Raw genomic sequence first — 26519 nt, 5'->3', positions numbered from 1 at the left:
CTCTTCCATGTCACCAATCCTGGAGATAGTGGCAAACCACTCACCCAGAGTTGGGGTGTGTGTGGTCCGCCAATGTCTGGGGATGCACAATCTTGCGGCGTTGACCATGTGCATAGCTAGGGATTTAAAGTAGGTTTTTTTGGACAGGGACGTGTGATGGAGAAGAAATTGCTCCGGTGTAAAGTCTAGGTTATAGGTGGTAACTGCCAGGATAAGTCTGTGGACTTCCCTCCAAAAGAGTTGGAGGTTTGGGCAAGTCCACCAGACGTGAATCATCGTCCCAACATCAGCATTGCATCTCCAACAGGTATTTGGGACGGCGGGGGAAAACTTGTGGAGGCGAGAGGGGGTCCTATACCATCGCGTGAGGATTTTATATCCATTCTCCTGGACAGCAACATTCATCGAGCCACCGTGTGCATATTCGTGAATTCTCATCCAATCTCCGGGTGACAAGGAAGTATCTAGTTCCCTATGCCAGGAGGATTGTGATGGGGAGAGGTCTAGGACACCTAGGTCCGAAATGAGAGCATACAGGAGGGAGATAAGGTGCTTCTGAGGTGTCTTGCGATTACACAAGTCCTCGAAGGGGGTGAGTCGTCTCGTCCAGCAGTTAGGCGCATCTCGGGTGGAAAGAAAGTGGCGAATTTGCCGATATGTCCAGAATGGAAAGGAGGAGGACTTGGAGAGGCTCTCGAGAGTGGCATGGGAGGCAACCTTACCCCCTGGGTAGAAGTGAGAGGCCAGAACGTCCTCGAAGGGCCATTCTCGCCGAAGAAATGTGGGTGAATTGCCAGGGGGGAAATCCGGATTGCCTCGTAGCGTGGTCAAGGGGCCCGGGGTCGGAGCAAAATCTAATCCAGCTGGGAGTTTCTTGAAAAGTAACAGGGAGGTGTGGATAAATGGGTGCTTGGCCAGCGCCGGGGGCCATTGTGACTGGAGCAACCAGGGAAGAAGGTGGATAGGTATAGGAGAAAAGGCATTTTCTAAAAGGACCCAAAGTTTATCGCGGGAGTGGATGTTCCAGTCTGCTATTCTAGTGAGATGGCAGGCTACATAGTATTTGTAAAGGTCCGGGAGGGCAATACCACCTTTTGATTTGGGTAACGTGAGACGGGCATATTTGATCCTCGGGGGCGAATTTTTCCATAAGAAGGTAGAGCACATCTGCTGATAAGATAAGAAAAAAGAATGGGGCAGGGCTATAGGGATGGTTTGGAATAGGTAAAGGAAGCAAGGTAGTACAATCATTTTAAGCAAGGCCGCCCGGCCAAACCATGACACGTTTAAATGTTGCCAATCTTTAAGATAGTTTTGGGTTTGGATCAAAGTAGCATGAAAGTTGAGAGAGTAAAGGTCCGGGAGGTGCTGCGGGAGTTTAATACCTAGGTAGGAGATCGCGGTCCGTTCCCACTTGAAGGGAAAGGCGTCCTGGCAATGGGTGACTTCGGAAGGGGGCAGGGTGACATTTAACGCCTGAGACTTGGTATAATTAATTTTGAGGTTGGAAATTCTCCCAAAGGCCTCAAGGTCTTGGAGTAGAGAGGGCAGGGAGGTACGCGGGGACGTCAGGGAGAGCAAAACGTCATCAGCGAACGCGGAGACCTTATATTCCCTGTCCCCCACCACCACCCCCCTGATATCAGGGTTTGTCCTGAGTTTATTTAAGAGGGGTTCCAGAGTAAGGATATAAATTAGGGGGGAGAGGGGGCAGCCTTGGCGGGTGCCATTGGTGATGGGGAAGGCGTTCGATAGGTGGCCATTTACTCTCACCGCCGCAGTGGGGGCGGAATACAGTGCCATGATGGAAGCTAGCATGCGATCCCCCAGTACCATGGATGTCAGGACTGCTTGCATGTAGTCCCAGGCCACTCTATCGAACGCCTTCTCGGCATCAAGGGAGAGCAGAAAGCCCTGGGTCTTGGACGAGGTGAGCCAGTGGTGTAGATTTAAAGCACGGGTGGTGCCATCTCTGGCTTCCCTACCCGGGACAAAACCCACCTGGTCGTTAGGGATGAGGTCAGGAATCGGGGGCAGCAGTCTGTTGGCAAGAATCTTCGCATAGATTTTTATGTCTACGTTTAGTAGCGAGATCGGTCTATAGCTAGACGGTAGAAGGGGGTCCTTGCCTTCCTTCGGTATTACCGAAATGTGAGCTCTCAACATCTCACCTGGTTGCGCAGACGGGTCAGCTAAGGCATCGAACATGTGGAGTAGTTTAGGGGAAAGGACATCTTGGAAAGTCTTATAGTATTGAAGGGAAAACCCATCAGGACCCGGGCTTTTACCAACTTTCATTTGTTTAAGGGCAGTATCTAGCTCAAGGGGCGAAAACCGCGCCTCTAGAGACTGTACACATTGGGGGGGGGGGATAGATTTAGGGCCATAGAGGGAAAGAAATTCCGTAATAAGGGCATTGTGTGTGTCACGCGTAGTCTGGGACTGTCGGGGCGGTCGGAGGTTGTAAAGTTTGGTATAGAAGGTTTCAAATTCCTTTGCGATGTCAGCATTCTTAGTCAATAGGGGGCCCTTAGAGGACCGTTGGTTGTGTACAGTGGGGGACAGTTTGGCGGACTGAACAGAGCGCGCCAAGAGGCGGCCACATTTGTTGCCATGTTCATAAAAGATTCGTTGGCCAAGGATGTATCGCCTCTTAGCACGTCTGCCCAACTCCTCCGCGATTAGAGTGCGAGTTTGGATCAGGTCCTGAAGGGTGGATTGGGCCTGAGATTGTTTGTGGGCGAGTTCGAGCAAGTTCAGCCGTTGCATAAGGGAAGATACACGTTCCTGGTGAAGTTTTTTGGCCTGCGAGGACAAGGCCAACAGCTCTCCCCTGATCACGCATTTGTGCGCCTCCCAGAGGGAGATCGGGGAGATCACCGAGCCTGAGTTCTCCTGAAAGTAAAGCTGCAGACGAGTGCGGATGCGTTCCAGGGCGAGAGAGTCTTTAACAGTGGACGGGTTGAACCGCCAGATTTTTGTCCTAGGGCTAGATTCGGGGAAAGATAGTGTGAGCGTAATAGGATGGTGGTCAGAGAGGAACATGGGTTCAATGGAGGAATGGTGCAGGAAGGGGAGGTCAGCTTGGGACAGGAAGAAAAAGTCAATCCTGGAATATTTTTGGTGGGGGGCCGAGAAGTAAGTGTAGTCTTTAGTCGAGGGATAGATGGTGCGCCACGCGTCGTGGAGGGACAGGGCTTGCAGTTGGGCTTTGATCTGGCGTAAGGCCTTGTAGGGCAACGATGAGGTTCCGGTGGACGTATCTAGAAGAGGGTTTAGGGGTACATTAAAATCCCCCGCCAGAAGGAGCATTCCGTTCTGGAAGGAGGACAGAAGGGCACAAGTTTTGCGGAAAAAGGTGACCTGGTGTTCGTTGGGGCAATAGATATTGGCCAACGTGATTGGCGTGGATGCATAAGTACCTTTGAGAAAGACATACCTGCCCTCAGGGTCCACCAGGGAGTCAGTCAAATGGAAATTGGCATGCTTGGAGATAAGGACAGAGACGCCCTTTGATTTCGCAACAGGATTGGTGGCATGGAAGGCAGACCGGTATACGTGGTTAGACAGTTTCGGAATGGCATCAGAGCGGAAATGCGTCTCCTGCAAAAAAATAAAGTGAGCCTTAAATTTGGTTAAAGATGAGAGCACCTGGGACCTCTTTTCCGGTAAGTTTAGACCCTTCACGTTAAGGGATACACATTTCAACTGTAGAGGGCTACTAATCGGGGGAGAGGGCCGCATCATCAGAGGCAAACGGAAGCAAGACCCGTACCCGGGGTCAGTAGGAGTAGGGATCTAGACGGGGTAGGGATAGAGGGGGGGCTACACCCCAAAAAGAAAGCGGATAAAAAGGGCAAGAAGGGGAGGAAAGAGAAGGGGAAGGGAGGGGGTTTAGAAAGGCGAGATCGAGAGAGAGGGCCGGGAAGGGACAGAAGAGAAGACAAGGAGGGTAGAGAGGGGAAGGAAGAGTCGGAAAAGAAGCGAGAGGAGGAGAGAAAAAGGAGACAAGGGTGGGGATCCGGAGGGGGGATAACCAGAGGTAGGGTTAGACCAGCTACCCACCTAAAGGGGTGGAGGGGGGATTCCGGTATGTCAGCTTGGTCTTCAAAGAGACCGCTGTGTGGGGACTGTAAAACTGGCGGGGATCGCAGGATGGCCGCGTCCCGGGGGGGAAAGTGGAGGTGAGGGGGACTCCACCTATTGCAAGGTGGGCCCGAGCGTAGTGGGGAGCCTACCAAAAAAAAAGGGGGGGGGATCCTAAGGGAGGACCACGTATGGAAACAGCAGGAACAAACTGTGAACATAATATCATGCAGTAATTGCGAACAAAACATGAAAGAGAGTTTAGCTAACATTCAAACAGCCTAGATCGCCGTACAAATTGAGCACAAAAAAGGAAAAGCCGGAAGCCGGTCAAGGAGAAGGAAGTCCGTGCACCAGCCAGTTCAAGGGGATGCGGGAAGAAGAAAAAGAACAACAACAACAAGAAAACAAAAAAAAAAAAAAAAAAAAAAAAAAAAGGGGGGGGGAGGGGGGGGGGAGAAAACCCCCCAACAACCCCCCCCCCCCCCTCGGTGCAGTAGCCCCATCCAGAGGGTAAGGTGTATGCCAGGATATATCCATTAGAGATCTTCTCCAGAGAGAGCTCAGCAGATGGGGGCTTTCAGGGTCCACATGCTTCCAGGTATGCTGATGGGTGCAAATGAAAAGATTGCGGGACAGCCAGTAGCTAGTAGGTAGGAAGGCGCATGTTGCAGTTCCTCGGGAGACGTGAGAGGCTTCGTGTCACAGGTTCTTGGAAGGGGAGTGAGCGGCAGAGAACAGCGAACGAATCCATCGCAGGAACATTGTGCATTAAGTCTATTGCCGGGAGCTGCGCGTGGAGAAGAGGCGGAGGCACGATGAAGTCAATTCAGGTAAGGTCTCCACTGCGCACTATACGAAGGGAACGCCGTCCCCAGCGACATTTATGCTATAGGTCAATCCATTCTCCCCTTCCGATTTCCGAAGAGTCGAAACGAAGGGTCAAAACGAGTCGGCAGTAGTGGCAAGCAGCGGGCACATAGTAACTAGAACGGTGGTCCGTGCGGGTGGAGTCGTCCGGAGGGGCTGAAGGGCAACTTCGAGGATAGGCACCAGGTCAGAGAACGAAGGGATCTTGTGGGTAAAACAAACAACCCGGGCCGTCAGTGAGAACGGAAGGGGGGGTAGAGGGAGAAGCAAGGCAGGTCCCGGGGGAGGAGGGGTGGAGAGGCTGGTGTGGTACTCACGGACGGCAGATCTTCGGCAGCAACAGAGATCCTCATTCCACCAAATCTTCCCCTCTCATTAACGGAGGAGAGGGGCTGCGCTGACGTGAGTCGCGGCGTACCGGGCGGGCATTCGGCGACATCGGTCCAGGCCTACGATGACGGGATCGCTGACGAACCGCTTTCGGTGAAGGATTGAGCGTCACCGGCCTCCAAGGTTCAGCTGGGAAGAAAATGGAATACCAGTCCGGAAGTTCAACAAAGGGGAGATCAAGTTGAGCACAAAAAGCCGGCAGGTCTTCAGGTGTACGGAGGAGAGCCGAGCGCCCCCTGGAGGATGCGGATAGGCCAAAGGGGAATCTCCAACGATATTGGATGTTCCTGGTGCGCAGGGCTTCCAGTAATGGTCGCAATGCCTTCCTGTTCTGGAGGGTAATTTGCGAAAGGTCCTGGAACAGCTTCACCTCAGTTCCATTAAACAGTATACGGCCTCTCATACGTGCCTTGCGGAGTATTTCTTCCTTTAGGGGGAAATTCACAAGGAAACAAATTATGTCTCTGGGGGGCTCAGAGTCTCTGGGTGGAGGACGGAGGGCACGGTGCGCCCTTTCCATGTCAATGGGGGAGTCCGCCGGCCGCTCCATGAGGTCGTTAAAAATGGCGCATAGTGTTGGCTGGATGGCGTCAGTTTCGACGGATTCGGGGATCCCTCGCACCCGAATATTGTGCCGGCGGCCCCGATTGTCGAGGTCCTCGACATGCCTGTGAAGCTCAAAAACTTGGGCAAGTTGGGAATCATAGGCAGACTGTACCTGGCGAATGGCGGCAGCGTGCGTCTGTGTGGTCTGTTCCACGTTGTCCATGCGGTGAGCCACCGCAAGGATGTCGGCCTTAAGATCTGCAATCGCCGCTGTCACTGTACATTTAATGTCCTGTGCCACCTTCTCCAGATCCAGGAGGCTCGGCGGATGAGTCCCTCCGGCCGCAGACAGGGATGCTCCAGGCATGGTAGCAGGTGATAGTTCGTCAGGCGAGGCCGGGGACCGGGCCTGCAGAAGCACGCGGGCCTGGTGTTTCTGGGACCGAAATATCTCCGGAATGTGCCTCCCTTGTGGGGTCTGGGGATCCTTAGGGGTGCGGGAGACGGACGAGCTTCTGGTGGATCTGTGCATAGCAGGGAAGGGTGGTAGGCTCCCGTATGTGCAGCTAAAACGTCCCCGGAATGCGGGAGCTCCCAAGTTAGGCAGCCATCTCGGTCTCCGTCCAGGCCACGCCCCAAGTGATAGTATCTTAGCCATAGTCAGGGGGATGATCGGGCATAGTCATACTTGGCTTAATCCGTTTGGAGATGTGTGTGTCCCGAGGAGAGAGGCGACCGCTGGAAAAGGGCTGGCGACCACAAGGACCACTGGCAGAAGCCCGCACAGGAGGCGGAGTAGAGAGAGAATCTAGAGGGAAAAGAGGGTAGAAACCTAGACAAAATACAGAACCAATATTAGCAGTAACATGAGCCAGGTCCAGATGTCCTATAGGGACACTGAGCCTAAGCGGTTCCTATAGGTCTCCTGATCCAGGCGTCCCCAAACCAAAAATATATAAAAAAAAAAGGAAGGGGGAGAAAACCAGGTCAGGGAGACACCAGCAGTTTGTAACCTTCGAAGGAACCAACAGGTGGAAAACCACGGGGGGGGGGGGTCAACAAGTAACCTGGGAGTCGATCCATCCTCGGACTCAGCCTAGGCCAGCCCTGGGTAAAAAAAACAGTTCAAAATAAAAACCATGTGAAGCTCAGGCCATCCGGGGGGGGGGGGGGTGTAACAGACCCGAGATATAGAAGATGGAAAGAAAAAGGCAGGAAGTTCTGCTGATGGGGGGGGTGGGGGGATCCGTGTTTAGGCGATCTGCGGTCGGGCTCCGGTCCCCTGTGTCGTTTAGCCGAGGGAACTTTCTGCCAGATCACTGGCAGAGGTGGTGGAGATGCAATCAGATCCCATTCAGAAATTTTGGGTACAGGTATGCCCAGAGTGTCACAAAAGGAGGCCAGGTCCTTGGGGTATCGAAGGGACGTGACTTCCCCTGGTGTCTTGCTGTGAGGCAGAAGGGAAAACCCCATCGATAAAGCATATTCTTGTCCTGTAAGGCTCTGAGAAGTTGCTGCAGCAGCCTATGTTTTTGGAGGGTTATCCAGGAGAGATCCGGATAAACCTGATTCGGAGAGTTGTCAAACATGAGATTGCGAATAGAGTGGGATTTGCGCATGATGTCTTCCTTAAGGGGGAAGGAATGGATCCCGCAGATAACATCTCTCGGTTTGGAGGCTGGACCTTTGGGTCAAAGAGCCCAATGGGCTCAATCCATCTCAATACGTTTGGCCGAATCCTCTCCCAACATTTCGTTAAACAGTGTTTGCAGTGAGGTCTGCGGGTCCTCCGATCCCTCGGTCTCAGGGAGGCCGCGAACGCGGATGTTGTTCCTACGGCCTCTGTTATCGAGGTCCTCCTGCATGTCTCGTATAAGGAGTCGGTGGTCCGAATTCTCCACTTGGGTGCGGTGTACTGCCAGCTTAGTCTCCTGGATCTTCTCCTCCGCCATCTCGACCCGTTCAGGTAGGTGTTTAAGGCCGGCATGTAGGGTCTGGATGTCAGCACGGCAGGTGGCTTTCACGTCTGCCACGAGCTGTTTAAAGTCATTTTTGTTGGGATGGCTGTCAGATAGGAGTGCCAGGGGGGTATCCATCCCCATGTTGCCCCAGGGAGGATTGGGGAGGCAGTGGGTGTCGGGGGGGGGGGGGGGGGGGTTGGGGGGAGTCTCCCTGTTGTGGCCCCGTGGTGATAGAGGGAGGCCAGGATGGCGGAGGGTTCCAGGGGTCTGATCACAAAGTGGCATGGGGAGAGCAGGGTGAGGGGTCCGGTTGGGCATCCTTTAGGTGTAGAGAGCGGGGACAGACCACCTGGGCATAGGAGGGGTGACTAGCTGCTTGGTCTCTGGGTAAACTGGGGTCTCTGGAACGAGGCTGCCTCTGGGCTTTGGGGGGAGCAGGTGGCTGCCATGTGGGTCGGGCCCCCTCCTCACTCAGGGGAAGTGCTGCGTCCTACTCATAACAGGGGGGGCTTTGGGGGGTCCTCTGTGGCTCCAGATGAAGAGGGGAGAAAGATCTGCAATGGCCAGGTCTGAGGCCGTCCGCAGTAAGCGGGAAAATGCCTCTGAGCGCTGGATAAAAGGCTGGGGGAGCTGCGGGGTGGCGTCCTGTCCTGTGGACAGTGAGGTGGGGGGAGAAGGTTGGTCACTCACCCCCGGTGCTGTCCCGATGTGCGTGGGCTCCTGCGGGGACAACCAGCCGTCCTGGGGTCCCTCCCGACCTGGCAGGGATGGAGGCATGGAGTGCCTATGCTGGGCCCCCAGGCCAGCCGGCGCCATCTTGCCAGCGCAGCCTAGTCCGGATTGCGGCCTGTGCTCAAACGCGGCCCGGTCACACCGGGGCTCGCGTGAGGAGTGGGGGGGAGTGGCACGAGTCGCCCTTCTCCCAGGGAGAGTCCGTGGAGTGTGGATGAGGGAGTTCCAGGTGGCGATCGCGCTGCTGCTGTAGCGGCGGTGGCATGGGATCCCGCTGTAGCATGGCCGGGCCGTCCGGCGCCATTTTGTGGCCTCCGCCCGGCGGCATCCCGGGCGGCTGGAAAAACGCTTTTAGGGAGGAGGAAGAGCCCGGGGGAGGTTGGGACGACCCCCGGGCTGAGGAGGACCGTGTGGCTCTCGATCTCCCCATCGTTGCAAGATGGATGCCTTTGTAGCGTTGGGCTGAGCTGCAGACTTTTAATCTAAGGACACTTGCCTGTCCAAGGATCCAGCGATGTCCTTGCCCAAGTCAATTCTTCAGTCGGCTTCGGTTGCAGGCGTCGGCATCTGGAGTAAGGGAAACTGGTGGTGAAGAGAACTGAATTCTTAATTTTGACATGTATCTGGATTATATATGACAATGTAGGCACTGGTGTTCCACTGCTTCATGCTCTTCCTTCTATTCATGTATTATTGTAAAATCAGTCTCTAGTATTTTTCACAGCTAAATGGCATTCAGCTTAAATAATTCTGAAAATCAAAGTGTCATTGTGTTCATTAACAGAATTTTTTCAGATTCTTATTTTAATCACATAACACATTAATATAATCCATGTTTCTGTTTATTCTTTGCTGTCTTTTTCAACAGTGTCCAGGCCACAGTCAAGGGTGAACGTGAGGAGCATGACATAGAAAAACATGGAAAATCATTGAGCTGTGCTAAAACTCCAGGCAATGGCAGTGGTCAGAAGGAGGTGGTGAGGATTCTGCGACACATCCAGCATACTCTATCTCCGTTTCTCATAAGGTAATATTTCTAAAGAACTACTCAAGAATGCAGGATATTATTTTTAAACAATGGTGTTGATTCATTTATTCTAGTTTTTTTTTTACACCTTGCCTATTTTCTTTGCAATAGGAGAAGAAATTGTGTGCAAACCCAAGATTTTTTTATAGCCACATACAATTGCAGGGGATCTTCACCCTAGAGAGAAACAAAAGTGAAAGTCCGCAGCTACAAACCCTGTAGCTGCTGACGTTTAATAATAGGACGTTTGCCTGTCCAAGGATCCAGTGCCATCCTTACCCGGCCTGGTTCTTTGCTGGTCTTCTGCTCTCAGGCGCCAGCATGTTTAGAGTGGAAAGCCTTGCGACCTCACAGCTAACTTCCCACTGCACATGCGCGAATCCTACTGTTTTCTGTGACCTATGATGTGTCCCAGAAGGTTGTGGGCAAAGAGAGCTGTAAGTTGTGTGGCATACATTTATATTTTGTATTAGTAATTAAAAATTAGGAACCTTAACCACCTCCCGCCCGCCATCATTTCACATGACTGACTTTGAGCGGGGATATCTGAATGATTCTTGTAGCTACAGACATCATTCAGATATTGCGGTTTTCAGCCGGCGATTCACTACACCATAAGAATGATTGTTCTTACGGGAGGTGAGAGGGGGGCGTGTCGTTCGTCGCTGCCCCCGCCCTCCGGTGCTTCTACCGACTCACCGCTATGATCGGTGAGTCGGACACAGGATCTACCAGCCCCGGATGTTGATCATAGAGATTTCAGGCGGACCAGATGGTCGCCAGAGTCTCTATGATCGATGGAGCGCGGGCATGATGTTACAATATCACGCCCAGCCTCTACATTCAAAAAAACAGCGCTGCCTCGGTTGGGAAGCCGTGATCGGTTTATTTATTTTTTTGATTTCTGGCTTCCCAGCCTTGTGGTGAGATGTGGGATCTTACTGACCCCATATCTCACTATAAAGAGGACCTGTCATGTCCTATTCCTATTACAAGGGATGTTTACATTCCTTGTAATAGGAATAAAAGTGTTCAAATTTTTTTCTCTCTTATGTTCACCGACTGACACAGCTCCTCTCTTTAGCCATTGGGTTGTTGCGCCACCTTTAGGAGAGGACTAGGCATAACATGTTAACATGCAATGAAAAATCTCAGAAATTCTCGTTCCTCCCAAGGGGCAGTCCCTAGGTAACAACCCCTCAGCCTGCCATGATGCTTCAGCTTCCGTTTTATTTTGCCTAGTGAAGAAGGACCTAGGAACCCTGCGGGCCCATCGGGCCATGTTTTTTATTATTATTATTTTTTTTTCTGCAGCTTTGCTTTTTGCGCAAGACTACAGATCCTGTGATCTGCTATTAACAGCCAGCTGGGTGACAGGCTGGATACCCTTATCCTTGTAGTCTCCCCAGCATTGGCAGCGAGCGTGTGCAGACCAGAGCTATGTGCTGGATCGGCCACGACGTGCCTCAGCTTCAGAGGAGGTCCGTGAGTGTTAATGCTCTGGGGCACACACATGACCGGGCTACTGATGTCTGCGTCAGTGTGTCGGGCCAACAGCCACCCCGTACTGATCGGCGAGTGGGTCTGTGATAGAATGTCTCCCAGCTCTGCAGGACTGGTAAGTACAGCTCCCCCTGCCTCGGTGGGAGCGAGAGCAATAATTTTGTCTCTAGACCTCCTCTGTAAATCAAAACCATGTAACCAGTAAAAACAATTTCAAGCTTCGCCTATGGGGATTTTTAAGTACCGAACTTTGGCGCCATTCCATGAGCGTGTGCAATTTTGAAGCGTGACATGTCGGGTATCTATTTACTCGGCGTAACTTCATCTTTCACAATATGCAAAAACATTGGGCTAACTTTACTGTTTTGTTTGTTTTTGTGTGTGTGTGTGTGTGTGAATTTTTTTTTTTTTTTTTTTTTATAAGCACAAAAAATGTTTTCCCAAAAAAAAGTGTTTTCGAAATATTGCTGTGCAAATACCGTGCGAGATAAAAAGTTGCAACAACTGCCATTGTATTCTCTAGGGTCTTCGCTAAAAAAACAAAACTAATATAAATATATATATATATATATATATATATATATATATATATATATATATATATATATATATATATATATTTATTATAATGTGTATGTAGGAGAGAAATGTCGGAATTGGCCTGGGTGGTTAAAGGCTGTGTAAACCTAACAGAAATACATTTAATATAGTGCAGTTTATTTGCCTAAAGTGACAAGGCTGCTCCTCCATAGATACAGTACAATGGAGTGGTGTCACCTGAGGACAGAAGTGTGTACTGGTATAAAAATAAAGGAATAGTTTGGGAAAAAATGTATCGAATTCAGCCGCCATATCTAAGGAATAATAAGCTGCAGTGTATTAATCTTTTTATTTTGGGTTCAGATAAGCTGCAGCATATTAAATTTTTGATTTTGTGCTTAGATATTGCACTGGACATAGCGAACAGCGTTGTCACTGCTAATACACACCCCTGGCCACAGCTAGCCTTACCCACTGTATTCTGTAAAAATAGCACTGTTTTTAATAATAATAAAAAAAAAAAGTTTGAGTTTTTAATAAAGGCGTATTGTACATAAACAATACAATAACCAGATTTGTCTCTTGCTAAATCAGTATGGCTATCTAAGCCTTTTTTGGCAATTTTTGTTTACATGAAACTAGCAGTATTTTCTGTTCACCGACCGACACAGCTCCTCTCTGTAACTAAGACCCCATTCACACCTGAGCGTTTTGTAGCTTGACGCCTGAAGCTACAAAACGCTGGAGGGGAAAAAAATCCATTATTCTCAATGGAGATGGTTCACATCTCCACTCCAAGTCGCCTGAAGCCCTACGCCTGAAGCTCAAACAAGTTCCGGACCCTTTTTTGTCACGCGAATCGGGCTGATTTGGGCGTTTTTCTTCTTTTAACATTGGTGACCTTTTGCCCTGCACAAATTCGCGACAAAACGTGGCAAAAAACACCGCGAATGGCGGTAAAAAACACGCAAATTGCGGTAAAAAACGCCGCGAATCGCGGTAAAAAACGCCGCAAAAAACGCTTGAAAAGCTACGCTCAGGTGTGAATCCAGCCTAAATGGGTTGTATAGCCTGCCATTAGGAGAACTAGGCAAAATTGTTACACAATACACAGAACTTTTAATCCCGCCCCAGGGGGGCGGACCCTGTGCTATCAACCCTCCTCACTGCTCCCAGCAGCTTCAGTTTTTATTTTGCCTAGTAAGGAGAATGACCTAGGAACCCTGTGGGCCCTCTCAGTCCATGTTTTTTGCTGCAGGATTGCTGCTTTTTGCGCAAGATAGAAGATCTCAGGATCTTTCATCAACTGCTGGCTGGGTGACAGGCTGGTTAAAGATATCCTTGTAGTCTCCCCAGTCCGGCCATCGAGCGTGAGCAGGCCGCATCTAAGGCTCGGCAGGCCACGACATGCCTCAGCTCCAGAGGTGGTCGGCGAGCTTCAATGCTCCAGGGTATACATATGACCGGGCTACTGCTGTCTGGATCACAGTATACCAGGCCAACAGCTACCCTGTAACTGCGCAGAAGTAGGTCTGTGATGGAATGCCTCCCAGCTCTTCAGGACTGGTAAGTACAGCTCTCCTTGCCTCGGTGGGGTGAGCGGCTGGGAATTCCCTGGGGGGTCGATTCGGGGGCCACCTCACCTCCCTATCTTCTCTCCCAAGTCCCTATCACTCCCCCCCCCCCTCTGAGGGGGGTGGCTGCAGGCAGTGTGTGTGTGTGTGCGCGTGTATGTGTTTCGCTGTTTTCTCACTTGTGGGGGCTCTGTGCAGCTGACATTGGTCCTGGTCCCGGTCTGGGGGGTCCCAAAAGGTGTTTGTGGAGGTTGTTCTGGCTGTAGGCAGGCAGCATGTTTTTTTATTTTTTGTTCTGTCACCGCATGGCGCTTTCCGGCGGCCATCTTGGATATGGGAAAGCTGGTATTCCCCTCGTGAGCTTCAGCAGCCATCTTCTTTAGGATCTCCTATTAGTTGCATTGTTGACCATTTTCTTGAAGCCCAATCGCTTTTTTTCGCCGCTGTTCTCTTGTGGCAGCATTACATGTGCTCTCACTTGCTGTTTCCTGTGTACAGGACACTGGATGGCTCTTTGCTGAACGCTGATCCTAGCTCTGCAGAACGTTTCACCGCTGTTTATAGCTGCTGCTGCTGACACAGTTTTCTCCTCTCTGCAACTGGGAACCTCCTAGGGACTACAGGCACTGCTAGTGGCATTCACAGCACGCCCCCGGGTGGTGAATCTAGCGCTAAGTGCCCCCCCCCCCCCACTTGGCGGCAGCAAGAAGGTGGGACCTTCACTATCCTAAGTCCCCTCGCAGGTGGCAGACAGGCTAGGGTCAGCATGACTTCAGAAACTGGTGTTTCTTCCCCCAAAATCCAGGCTATAGCAACCGGGTTAACTGCGGTTAGCGTGGTGCGTATGGACACCCTGACGGCAGTCCTTGACTCCTATGTTGCTAAGATAGAGGCGGCACATGCCAGAAATGGTGCACCTAAGAGGCCCCGGTCCCCCCCCCCCCCCGTCCTCTGGGGAGAGCTCTGATGCAGACTCTGGCCCTGCTGTTGCTGGTGACCCCTGCTCTGACCTATCAGACGTGGCTGACCAGGACCGTTCGGATAGTGAGGATGATTCCCCGTCCGGGTTCGGGCACGACAAAGCTCTTGTTGGAGCACTTATCACAGCTGTGCGTGATACCCTGAAGATTCAGGAGCCAGCGGATCCCTCTGCTGATGTACCGGTCCCTTTTGGGTCCCGCAAGCCAGCACGTTCACCTAAGGTGTTCCCGTATTTTACTTATTTTGACAAATTCATCTATAGGGAATGGGGTCGCCCACAATGGACCTTTTCCGTCCCCAAAAATTTGGTGGTGCATTTCCCCTTTTGAGGAAAGCCTTCTCAAAAAGTGGTCGGCTCCTCCGGTCGTGGACCCCCCAGTATCTAGGTTAAGTAAAGTAACCACGATCCCGGTTGAGGGGACTCCTGCATTCAAGGATCCTACGGACAGGAAGGCCGAGCCGGTGGCTCGGTCCTTGTTTACGGTTGTGGGATCAGCCATGCGACCTGTACTGGCATCCGCACTGGTGTCGCAGACACTGACGGAGTGGGCAAAACTTTTGCACCACGAATTGGGAGAGCAGAACGCCTCCCCTGTCTGCGTGGAGCTAGCAGACCAACTAGTGCAAGGCCTTAAGTACGTTTTGTGACGCTGCTCTGGATACTCTTCCTCTGTTATGCAAGGCTTCAGTGTCAGCTGTGGTGCTGAGGCTCCTCATTTGGCTGAAATGCTGGTCTGCTGACCAGGCATCCAGGAAAGCCCTGACGGATCTTCCCTTCCTTGGCGAGCGGCTCTTTGGAGCCCCGTTGGATGACATTATTACTCTACTCCCACAGGGCAGGAAGGCTAAGGAGCCACACCGCAGGCAAGGGCCCTCTTTTTCCGCTCACAATCGACTTTTTCATCCGCCCAGTGCTTCGACAAAACGTCCCCAGCCCAACAGGATGCCCACGGATGGTCAAAAACGTCCTTGGAACCGCAAGCCTAACAAGCCTGCAAACAAAAGTGCTACCGCATGAAGGTTTGCCTCCACCCATGTCTCGGTTGAGGGGTCGCCTTCGGCTAAATGACCATGGAAGGACAAAAACGTCCCTGGAACCACAAGCCTGCGAACAAGTGCTACCGTATGAAGGTTTGCCCCCAAACCTGTCTTGGGTGGGGGGTTGCCTTCGGGTGTTTGCAGCCCGGTGGTCCTCTCGGTTATCAGACCAATGGGTCTGCGCTCTGATTTCCATAGGCTACAAAATAGAGTTCCTCTCTTGGCCACCAAACGGATTCTTCCCCTCCAGCATTCCCATGTCCCCGGTTCGTCGGGAGGCCCTTTTGGGGGCTGTAATGGACTTGCTGAATCGAGGGGTGATTGTACCTGTTCTGGAGCAGGAACGCTTCCAGGGATTCTACTCAAATCTGTTTGTGGTTCCCAAGAAGGAAGGGGTACGTCCAATTTTGGACTTAAAAGCCCCCAATCACTTTGTAAAAGTGCAGAGGTTCAGGATGGAATCAGTTCACTCAGTAGTCGCTGCACTCCATCAAGGGGACTCCCTGGCGTCCTTGGACATCCAGGATGCGTACCTGCACATACCCATATGCCTTCGGCAACAAAAGTTTCTGCGTTTTGCAGTCGGGGAAACCCATTACCAATTTGTGGCTCTTCCTTTTGGTCTGGTATCAGCCCCCCCCCCCCCCGAGTCTTTACCAAAGTATTGCCGTTGCTGAGACCACATGGGATCGCGATTGTGGGCTACTTGGACGATCTCCTCCTGAGAGCATCTTCCGCCTCAGAATTAGAGGAGGATGTGGTGATCACCATGCAGACCCTGCAAGAATTTGGGTGGCTGTTGAACCTAAAGTCAGTGATTGTGCCGACCCAGCGTCTGGAGTACCTAGGTTTTCTGTTGGACTCCAGGGAAGCAGGAGTTTTTCTCCCTTCAGACAAATTGCAGACTCTCAGGTCCGCATTGAAACTGCTGATAAACTGCAAGTGGTCGTCGCTCCGGTTTTGCATGCGAGTACTGGGGCTCATGGTAGCCTCCTTCGAGGCAGTACCTTACGCCCAGTTCCACACCAGAGCACTGCAGAAGGTGATCTTGTTAAAATGGGACAAGTCTCAGTTGTCCCTGGATCGACAGATCCAGGTGAGCCAGCCAGTCAGGGACTCTCTGATCTGGTGGTTGAGGTCCCCGGTGATTCAGTCCGGAAAATCGTTCCTTCCTCCTGAAGTGGACGGTGGTCACTATGGACCCCAGTGTATCCAGCTGGGGTGGAGTGATGGGGGTTCAGTCGACTCAGGGCCTCTGGTCGACGGTAGAATCCGAGTTGCAGATCAATCTGCTCGAATTGAGAGCGATCAGGCTGTGTCTCCGCACGTGGTCGGTGAGTCTTCAAGGGCGTCCGGTCAGGATTCAGTCGGACAACGCCACGGCGGTGGCATACATAAATTACCTAGGGGGGAACAAGAAGCGCAGCCGTAGTGCAAGCCTACGCCTTGAAGGGGCAGGTGCCCCCCTTTCCGGTCACGGCCCATTCTACAAGGGCAATCGGAACGTCTTGGGCCTTTTGACACCAAGCATCGGTCACTCAGGTGTGTAAGGCAGCGACCTGGTCATCGGTCCATACGTTTACCAAGTTCTACAAGGTAGATGTCAGTGCATCGGCTGATGCCTGTTTTGGCCGCAAAGTTTTGCAGGCGGCCGTGTAGTTGCAATTGGATATGCAAGCTCGTTTTTTCCTGGTTTTTCGATAAAAACGCAGTACTGTTATGTTTATGCACTGTTGCATTACTTCTGCAATGTTGCGGTCTTGGATCACTCCTGTTGAGGATACCCGGTTATATGGTGGTGTTTTTTCCACACGCTGCTGGTTTTTTTTTTGTGGGTTTAGTTTCACTACTTCCCACTTGCCATGGTGGATGAAGTTTTTATGCTGTTTTCCCACTCCTCATTTGGCACTGCTTGGGGACGTCCCATTTTGTTACAGAGAGGAGCTGTGTCGGTCGGTGAATATAAGAGAAAATATAATTTTTTCTGTATTCACTGTAAAATCCTTTTCTCTGTAATTCACCGACCGACACAGCACCCGCCCCTCCTTTTTTCTTTTTACGTTATACTGCTTGTTGATGTACGGAGTCTGCTAGGGCAGGCTGTGGGGGTTGTAGCCTAGGGTCTGCCCCCTGGGTGGAACTGAAAGTTCTGAAGTGTTGTTACAACTTTGCCTACTATCTCCAGTAATAGGGCTGACAACCCATTTTGTTACAGAGAGGAGCTGTGTCGGTCAGTGAATTACAGAGAAAGGGATTTTACATGGAGTACAAAAAATCCTATTTTTCCTATATTATACACTAGATGTTATTAAAGTGTTTGTTACTCCATTTCATATTCCTGATATGTACCTGCTGTACCATGTACTTGGTACTCCTATTCTCTTTGTATTGCTTCCTTTGTGTGAAATCCCTGGTGTTCCTGCCTGTCCCTCTGCTTTCCTATTAAAAACTGACCACACCAAGCAGGAGAACACATTTTGGTCAGTTCTTGGTGTGCTCTCTTCCAATGAAAAGACTTGTCCTGACACGCCTCTGCATAACCTTTCACAGGGAAGCTCAGTGTACTGCTGTATCTCCTCCCCCAAGCTGTTATGCAGCTGAAAACGGGTGGGGGGGGGGGGGGGGGAGGAGATGTGATCACTTATAAAAAGGGAAAAAGTATTTGTGTGTTGGGGTTTTTTTTTTTTTTTATTTTTTTTTTTTATTTATTTACAAATGTTTTGCCTTTTCATTTCCATTTTATACTGAATGGATTGTTTTACAATGTAATCCTTTACAATCACTTTAAAGAGGGATTCCGCCCAAAAAAAATATTAAAAGCCAGCAGCTATAAATACTACAGCTGCTGACTTTTAATAAATGGACACTCACCTGTCCCGGGTTCCAGCGATGCCGAGGCCGATCGACCGCTCGGGCCTCGGCTGCTGCCGCGGCCATTCGAGGTGAGGGAATCGGGAAGTAAAGCGAATCGGCTTCACTTCCCGGTTCCCTACTGCTCATGCACGAGCCGCGCCACGCAATAGGAGATCTCCGCGCTGTCACTGGGACCCGTGTGTGTCCCAGCAGACAGCGCGGCAGGGCAGGAAATGGCGTAGACTCCCGTGGGAATCTATGCCCGGAAGTGGGTGAAAATACCTGTCTTTGACAGGTATCTCCAGCCCCCCTCCCCCCTGAAAGGTGTCAATTGTGACACCGGAGGGGGGGGGGGGGGGTTCCGATCAGTGGAGGTTCCACTTTAGGGTGGAATCCCGCTTTAAGCTGTTGGTTTTCTTCAGCTGCAGTACAGTCTACTTTTAACAGTATAATATCACTGTATTGTAGTTGATCAGGCTGCTGTGTGTTGTTTTTTTTTTCCCCCCCCAGGCTTGTGCGCTGGATACTTTTGAAGTTGCTGCAACGCCTGTATCTGAACCTCCAGCTTCATTGTGGACAGGTGGCCACACTCCTAGAAGTGTCTGCTGCGGTGAGCCTTCTTTTATTCTTTATAGCTTTGCACATTCATGACAGAGAAGCTGAGCTGTAATGCAGCTGTATTTTATAGTACCATTATTGTCAAATTTGAAATATTTTGTGTTCAACCACTTAGTCTGCCTGCCATCGTTATATGTTGCTACTTTGAAGAGGGATATCATTGTTATGGCAGCAGCTAGCCACCATATCCCTGATATTCTCTTCAGCGGGCGGTCCGCTTTCAGATAAAAGTGGTGTCTGTGACGGATTTGCTGCAAGATCACTTGGCGGCGGGAGAGGCCCCCCCCACTCCCGCTGCGCTCTGGTGACCTCCGCCGCTTAGCGGACAATAGGGTCCTTTCTCCTGTTGGGTATGGAGAGGAGTGAGGGGAAGATGGCCCCTACCCGTCTATATACCATTGCAGGGGGAGGCGACGTCAAAAACGTCACTTACGCCCATAGTTCTTAAGGCTATTTTTATTTTTATTTTTTTATTGCATTTTGGTGTACATATGAGGTCTTTTTGTCCACAGATCTCATATTCAAGAGGTCCTGTTATTACATTCCCAGAAATAAGAATTAAAAGTGACACTATTTATTTTTTTTAAAGAAAAGTGTAAAAATAAAAGGTAAAATTTAAATAAGAAAAAAATTAATAATTTTTTTAAAAATGCGCCCCGTCCCGCCGAGCTCCCGCGCAGAAGCAAACGCATACATGAGCAGCGCCTGCATACGAAAACGGTGTTCAAACCAATCGCCACGATTGTTAGAGTGAGAACAATAATTCTAACCCTAGACCTACTCTGTGACTCAAAACATGCAACCTGTAGAATTTTTAAAAAATCGCCTATGGAGATTTTTAAGGGTAAAAGTTTGTTGCCATTCCATGAGCGGGCACAATTTTGAAGCGTGACATGCTGGCATCAATTTACTCGGCATAATATTTATCTTTTACGGTATAAAAGAAATCTGGGCCAGCTTTACAATATTATATTATATATTTTTTTTTCTGTCCTACGAGAATTTTTGTGACTTTAGTAACCTATTTAATTTCTACTTGCAACTAGTAAGCAAAAAGTCGGACGATCTGTCGTCCGATTTTTGGATTGTGTGTACGAGGCATTAGGAGTAATTGGATCAAAACATTGACTCAGGATTACCTTTATTGTAATTCTCTGTAATCCATCTACTGTAGGTAAGATTGAGCTCTTCAAATGGCCACTGAAAGGTGTGGTTTATTTATTTATTTATTTATTTATTTATTTATTTATTTTATTTTTTCTGCTGCCTGTGCCGGGTAATGTCCTTTCCATCTTTCTTGTGTCAACATTCACATTCAAAGTTTCAAAGCAATTTTCAGTCTGATTGGTGGCTCTGATGAGAAAAAAACCTTAATGTTGATAATTGGTTAAATCAAACATTCTGTATTTGAGAGGCATTTAAGAACCCAAAGTGGGTGCTTGTCTGGGAATACTTTATCCAACCCAACCTCTGCTAAAGTAATCAAAGTATAAAGAAAAAGCACTGAAGCTTGAGGCACAGTGGTGTTGGTCTAAATCAGTGATTTTTCAACTTTTATTTTTATTTTTATTTTTTTCAGACCAGGCACCCTATAGATTTGCACGTAATTCCAGGGCACATCAATTTGAGGGTGCTTCAAAGTACGCACGCTTTTTTGCGTATTCCCACCCATATTTTTTCCATGATCTGCTCAATGCATGTGAAACACGCAAAAGGGTGCCACCGTGATTTTTAAAATTGTGCAGCACTAAAACATAGTACTACTGTGCCATGCGTTTTTAGCAGACAAACGCACATACATTTACTAGTGTCTGCAAAAGGCAGCACACTTTTGTGTGGTACAAGAAGAACCCCAAGAACTCTCCCTCTTAGTACAAACCCTCCCAAGTTCCTCCGTGCACCTTGTGCAAAACCAGTGCACAGAGCAGGTAAGTATAACATATTGTTTATTTTTATACAAAAAAAATACTTTAATATCACTTTAACTCCTGTGCACAGAGGAGGAAGAGAGCTCAATCTTCACCTCCACCCCCCACACCACCCCCTCTGCTTGTCTCTGTACACTTGCCGGAAAGTCCTTAGCAACCAATGATGTCTTTGGATGGTAGGACGCCGTTGGGTGGCCAGCTCAGCTTTATTTTGCTGACAAGAGTACAGAGAGGAGCAGAGAGCAGGAGGGAGATGTGGGCACAGCTCTCAGCCTCCCCTGTACAAAGGAGTTAACCTTGTTCTCTTCATTCTATAACACAGGAGTTAACAGAGGATCGCTCAGCTTGGGCTGTTGCTGCGGCACCCCTGATGACTCCTCGCGCACCCAGGTTCAGAAACGCCAGTCTAGATATCTAATGATTTCACAGTGCTTAGTTTGCTGCTGGCTTTAGATGGGGAGACATCTGCCAGTTTTTGTAGCACTGGAAACATGCACAGACACATTGACATTAGAAGAGCTGGTTATGATCCCTCCATCCATTCCTGCTCCTGTCCTTGTGTGTTGAAAGACTTGTCTATTTGTAGAGCAAGAATAATCCATTAAGCTACTACATTTGCTAGAAAATTACATAGAACCCCCATATTTTTTTAGCAGAGACCCTAGAGAATAGAATGGCGGTCATTTCAACTTTTTATCTCGCACGATATTTGCGCAGCAACTTTTTTAAACGCGTTTTTTTAATAAAAGAAAAAACTGTTTCATGCTTAAAAAAAAAAAAAAATTAAAGTTAGCCCAATTTTTTTACATAATGTGAAAGATGTGGTTGCACCGAGTAAATAGATACCCAACGTGTCATGCTTCAAAATTGCACACGCTCGTGGAATTGCGCCAAACTTCGGTACTTAGAAAAACCCCATAGGTGACGCTTTAAATTTTTTTACATGTTTTGAGTTACACAGGAGGTTTAGGGCTAGAATTATTTCTCTCGCGCTAATGTTTACGTCAATACCTTACATGTGTGATTTCAACAACGGTTTCATATGTGGGCGGGACTTGCGTATGCATTCGCTTCTGCGTGCGAGCACACTGGAAGATAAAGATAAACTTTTTTTATTTATTTTTTATTGTTAATTTTACTTTACTTTATAATTTGACACTTTTAAAATAAAAATGTTTTGATCACTATTATACCTGTTACAAGGAAAACATCCCTTGTAATAGGAATGTGGCATGACAGGACCTCTTTACAGTGAGTGATGGGGTCAATAAGACCCCACATCTCACCTCTAGGCCGGGAAGCCTAAAATAAAACTAAATCCAAAAAAACCATCACGGCTTCCCTGCCGAGGCGGCGCCATTTTTTTTTTTTTTAATGCAGAAGCCAGGCGTGACGTCATAACATCGCGCCTGGCCTCTGGCGTTCATAGAGACTCTGGCGACCATCTGGTCTGCCGGAAATCTCTATTGTGGACATCTGGGGGCCGACTGGGCCGTTTTCCGACTCGCCTATTGCAGAGGTGAGTCAGTAAAAGCACCGGTGGGGGGATGTCCCTTGTCGCCGCCCGTAAGAATGATCAAGCGGCTGATGTATCATTCTTATGGTGTAGGAAATCGCCGGCTGAAAATGCCAATATCTGAATGATGCCTGTAGCTTCAGGCATCATTCAGATATACCACCACAAAGCCCAGGACATCTTTAGACGTCCAGCCATCGTCAAGTGGTTAATTTAAGATGTGACCATAACCAAGCAAGCTGAGAGTCGCATCAAGGTGTATGGAGGATCTTTAGAAGAAAATGTTAGTTTTACTTTGTGAGATTTATTATTTCCTTGAAAATGCAGTTTCCTTTTTTTTTTAAATGTGTGTGTGCTTACTTATATGTTAGTGTCCTGGGACTCCTCTGGTTTACCTGTCTACTCATCCTTCCTGGCTTGATGGCTTGTTGGTCCCTTTTGTTCTACACTCCCAAAATCTCAAGGTGCCCCGTGTTGCCTGGGACAGGACAGACTGCCCCCGATTTCTCAGGTATGTAAGGTGTAGGCTAGCTTTGCATTGACAAAGGTTCTAACAGGAAACCACAATATTGATTAGCATTGCTAATTTTGAATATCTAAAAAAGACAAGATTGCAGGTGGAATGAGTTTCTCAGTGTTAAGTGTAAATCAAGATCTTGCATTCGGATGTGAATAAAGCGGTCTAGCTTATAACTTGAAACATTTTGTATTAAAGGTGTTGTATAATCACAGCATTCATTTCATTTTTTTTCTTTAATGCTTGATTATTTTACAAAAACAAAAAACATACATCCCTGTGGGACAGAATGATTAAGTTCACAGAGCTCTCAGGTCCATCTAAGATGAGCATTGCACAGTTTGACAGAAATGTAAACAGGTGGCAGTGGCGTAGTGGTTAGCACTCTCGCCTAGCAGTAAGAAAGGTCGCTGGCTCGAATCCCAACCACGATACTACCTGCCTGGAGTTTGCATGTTCCCCCTGTGCCTGCGTGGGTTTCCTCCGGGTACTCCGGTTTTCTCCCTCACTCAAAAGACATGCAGGTAGGTTAATTGGCTTCTGTCCAAAATTGACCTTAGTATATGAATGGGGACCTTAGCTCGTGGGCTCCTTGAGGGTAGGGATTGATGTGAGTGTTCAATCTACAGGGATAGGGACAATTGTAGACACTCACTCAGGATGAACTGGATGGACTGGTGTCTTTATTCAACCTTACTAACTATGTAACTATGTAATAGCCAAATCGACAGAGTCGAAGACAGGACTGTAAGAACCCCTCAAAAGATGTGGCGGTGTTCCAATAACCATGCAATGTTGTACATTTAGACTATCTCATCTAATAAGAAAAGATTGAAACCGTATTAATGACTCTTGAGCATGAAAAACAAAAAGATACTGCCACTTAAAACCACATTTCAAACAAATATTGTCCCACATTGGCTCTTGTGTGGGAAGGTACAGTACATGCAAAAGTCAGGCTTTGGAAAGTAGGCTGAGCACCCAGACAAAAAAGAGGGGAGCAAGTGTGTATGTATACAAAGTCCCCAAAGGAGAGACGAAAGGTCAGGGAGATATATAATCCATTGAGTGAAGAATTCACCCCTAATCTGGGGGCCTAAGTGGGAGTGTAACAGTGTCAGGTGTACTATGCATGTAAACGTAAGGGGTTGCTAAATAAGTCTGAAATGCCGAAGACTAAACAAAGTCTGTCCAGTAGAACCAGGTTCTACGACTTTTTTCCCCTCTTCCATTGGCAGATGCTATGTTCTCTTCCATAAGCTGGATTTCATTGATTTTATGGAACCAGAGACTAAGCGGTGGAGCAGTAGTTTGTTTCCGGAACAAAGGGATCTATGCATTTTGCAGCATTTAAAAGATGAAGTAGAAGAGATTTCCTGTAGCGCTTGGTCGAAATTGAAGCAAGTTGTAGGAGGAAGGCAGCTGGGTTGTTCTGAAGATCAACATCGGTCAATTTAAATGATATTCCACTCGCTTGTTTCCAGAAGACTTTGAGCACCGGACAATTCCAGAAGACGTGCAACCGACAATAGAACTCTCCAGTTGACCACATCGCCAACACAACAGCGAGGGATTTGAAAGTTTATGTAGGTTTTGAGGAACTCTGTACCACTGGGATAAGTTTTTTTTTAAAACTGGTTTCTTGAATTCTGCTCGATTTTATAGAAGCAGCATGTGAGCATGATCCTCTCCTGCTTTGCCATAAAGGTTCTTCCAAGGTCCTTTTCCCTGTCCAAAGGGGTTTGGAAATCCGATGGGCAAGTGAATAGCATATAAGATGTCGAGTGCCCTTGACGTATTGGAGCTGAGGACATACATAATTTGTCAAACTAAGGCAGGGTGTCTCCCAGTCCAGATTCTGTTTAGAAAATGTCTAAGTTGTAGTGCCCTCCAGAAAGAGGGGGATTGGACATCACCTGAATTTCAGATATTATTTTCACTAATGTAGTTGAGAGAGTGCTGTAGACGAATCGTACCTATATTCAGCATAGAATGAGTAGTTCACCTGATCGCTTTGTTGGAACTTCAGATTACTTATGTTGGGGTCATCAATGATGGTGTGTCACTATCCCTGAGAGATTTCTGTGATCAGAAGAATGATAAAGTGGCTGAGATTAAAGGATGCAAAGAAACAGAAAAGCTCCCTCTACTAAGGTAGTACCTGCAAGGGATTCCCAGCAAATGCCTGCTCTAAATTAATTCATTATTTGCTTGTATTCTGGGTGCACCACTAACATACATTTCATTTTATAACATCAGTGTTGTAAAAGCCAAAAGGGATTTCTTTTGACAATCCAATATAAGCTTATCAGAAAAATCCAATATAAGCTTACTTTAAAAACCCAGTATAAATTTACTTAAAAAAACGTCCTTTCGTGTTGTGAGTTCTGCCTGTCTGCTGTTTTGTCTCTAAATGGCTTCCTGTATTTCCAGCATGTTTTGTGGCTTCACCTCTGTTCATTCTTTTCAGCTTGCAAACAGATGTGATGTTGTCTGTTCCTTGTACTGACTGTGCCTCCTGTTGTTCAGAAGCTGCTATGCAATTTGTGTGCATGTGCTGTCTGATTGCAATGTGATTTTACAGGTGTTTTTGATACAATTTTATAGCTTGGGTCATGGCCTGAGTGCTGCTGCCGCCGCCGCCACCACCACCACTGCTGCCCACAGGATTGCACTGCACCACACCAAAGTAGCACAGGACCCTTCCACAAACTCGTATGGCCCCTACACTGCATTAATGTGAATGGGCACGATTGAAAACATTTACACTGTCATGTGATTCTGTGTGACTCGTCGCATCAGAAATTATACTAGTGTGAACCATGCCTAAATCCATTATTATATAGACAAACTTACTGAAACAAAAAGTGATCAGCTAAATGCTGACAATGGCTAATGGCAGGGTGTGCTGGTTATTCTGATCACAGGAATAAACGAATGTAACTAAAACCAAACCTCAACATAACCTAGCTGCAAACCAGGATCTAGAGAAAAAGTGAATTATACAATGTATCCTTAGTATGTCTTAAGTTCAACAGATCCAGATCTGCAACGCTGCGTTTTAACAGAGTGGAATGCTCAGTTCATTAAAAGGCACAAGGAGAAATCGCAAAGCTAATCTTCTGCATAGTTTTAGACCTTTCTATTCTTCCATAAAACAAAAAAACGAAGTATTGCACTTGCTATTAAAAATGTCACCTTGTCATAAGGTTATATAGTATTGATCTTTTGGCCCTGCATGTGGCCACTAGCAAGCAAATCAAGCAATGTTGGAAGTAAAATAACTGGACATTGTAAACACAACTGCCACTGGTTCAGCGACTTCCTTCCCATGTGATCACTCTCAAAACACACTCTACCTTCTGAAAGATGCATACTGATGTTGGGGACGCATTTCAGGAACCTTCTACTTCATTAACCTGGACACGGGATGAACTACTAGACGTTTTTTGACAGGTCACTTTCATTAGCTGTTATGATTCAGAATGAAGATTATGAGAATATGTTCATACTTGTTTGAGTGCCGGTTCAGAGGTGCGCTCTGCGAGAACAAATGTGATTGGCATTGCAGTGCAAATTGCATGCAATGTCCGTGCGATGCAGTTTCAGCCTTATAGATAGTATGGCTAAATTTGCATCGCATTCGGACCAAACTCGCACAGGACCCTTTTTTGTCGGCACCAGAATCGGATCACATGGGCGTGAACACCCATGCGATCTGATTCATGTCCGAACTGTCAGTTCGCAGTGCGATATGCAACCTGAAATGGGGGTCTCATTAACATTATATTGACATTCCCAGCAGTTTGCATATGGTAGTGTGAACTAGAGGTTGACTG

General features: G+C 48.3%; 1 protein-coding gene across 1 annotated transcript in view; it reads left to right on the top strand.

Moving 5' to 3' along the window:
* Positions 1 to 26519, top strand: part of GPAT2 (glycerol-3-phosphate acyltransferase 2, mitochondrial) — a 206570-nt gene that overhangs the window by 24588 nt on the left and 155463 nt on the right. Inside the window, 3 exon segments of the mRNA XM_077469522.1 lie at positions 9454 to 9612; positions 18612 to 18711; positions 22535 to 22674. Of these exon segments, the coding sequence (XP_077325648.1) occupies positions 9454 to 9612; positions 18612 to 18711; positions 22535 to 22674 (399 nt within the window).

The sequence above is a fragment of the Lithobates pipiens genome, unplaced genomic scaffold (genome assembly GCF_037356315.1).
Source record: "Lithobates pipiens isolate NorthernLeopardFrog02 unplaced genomic scaffold, aLitPip1_a1.2 Scaffold_8, whole genome shotgun sequence".
NCBI classification, from domain to species: Eukaryota; Metazoa; Chordata; class Amphibia; order Anura; family Ranidae; genus Lithobates; species Lithobates pipiens.
The sequence above is the reverse complement of the archived record's forward strand: the minus strand, read 5'-3'. Positions and strand labels throughout refer to the sequence as shown.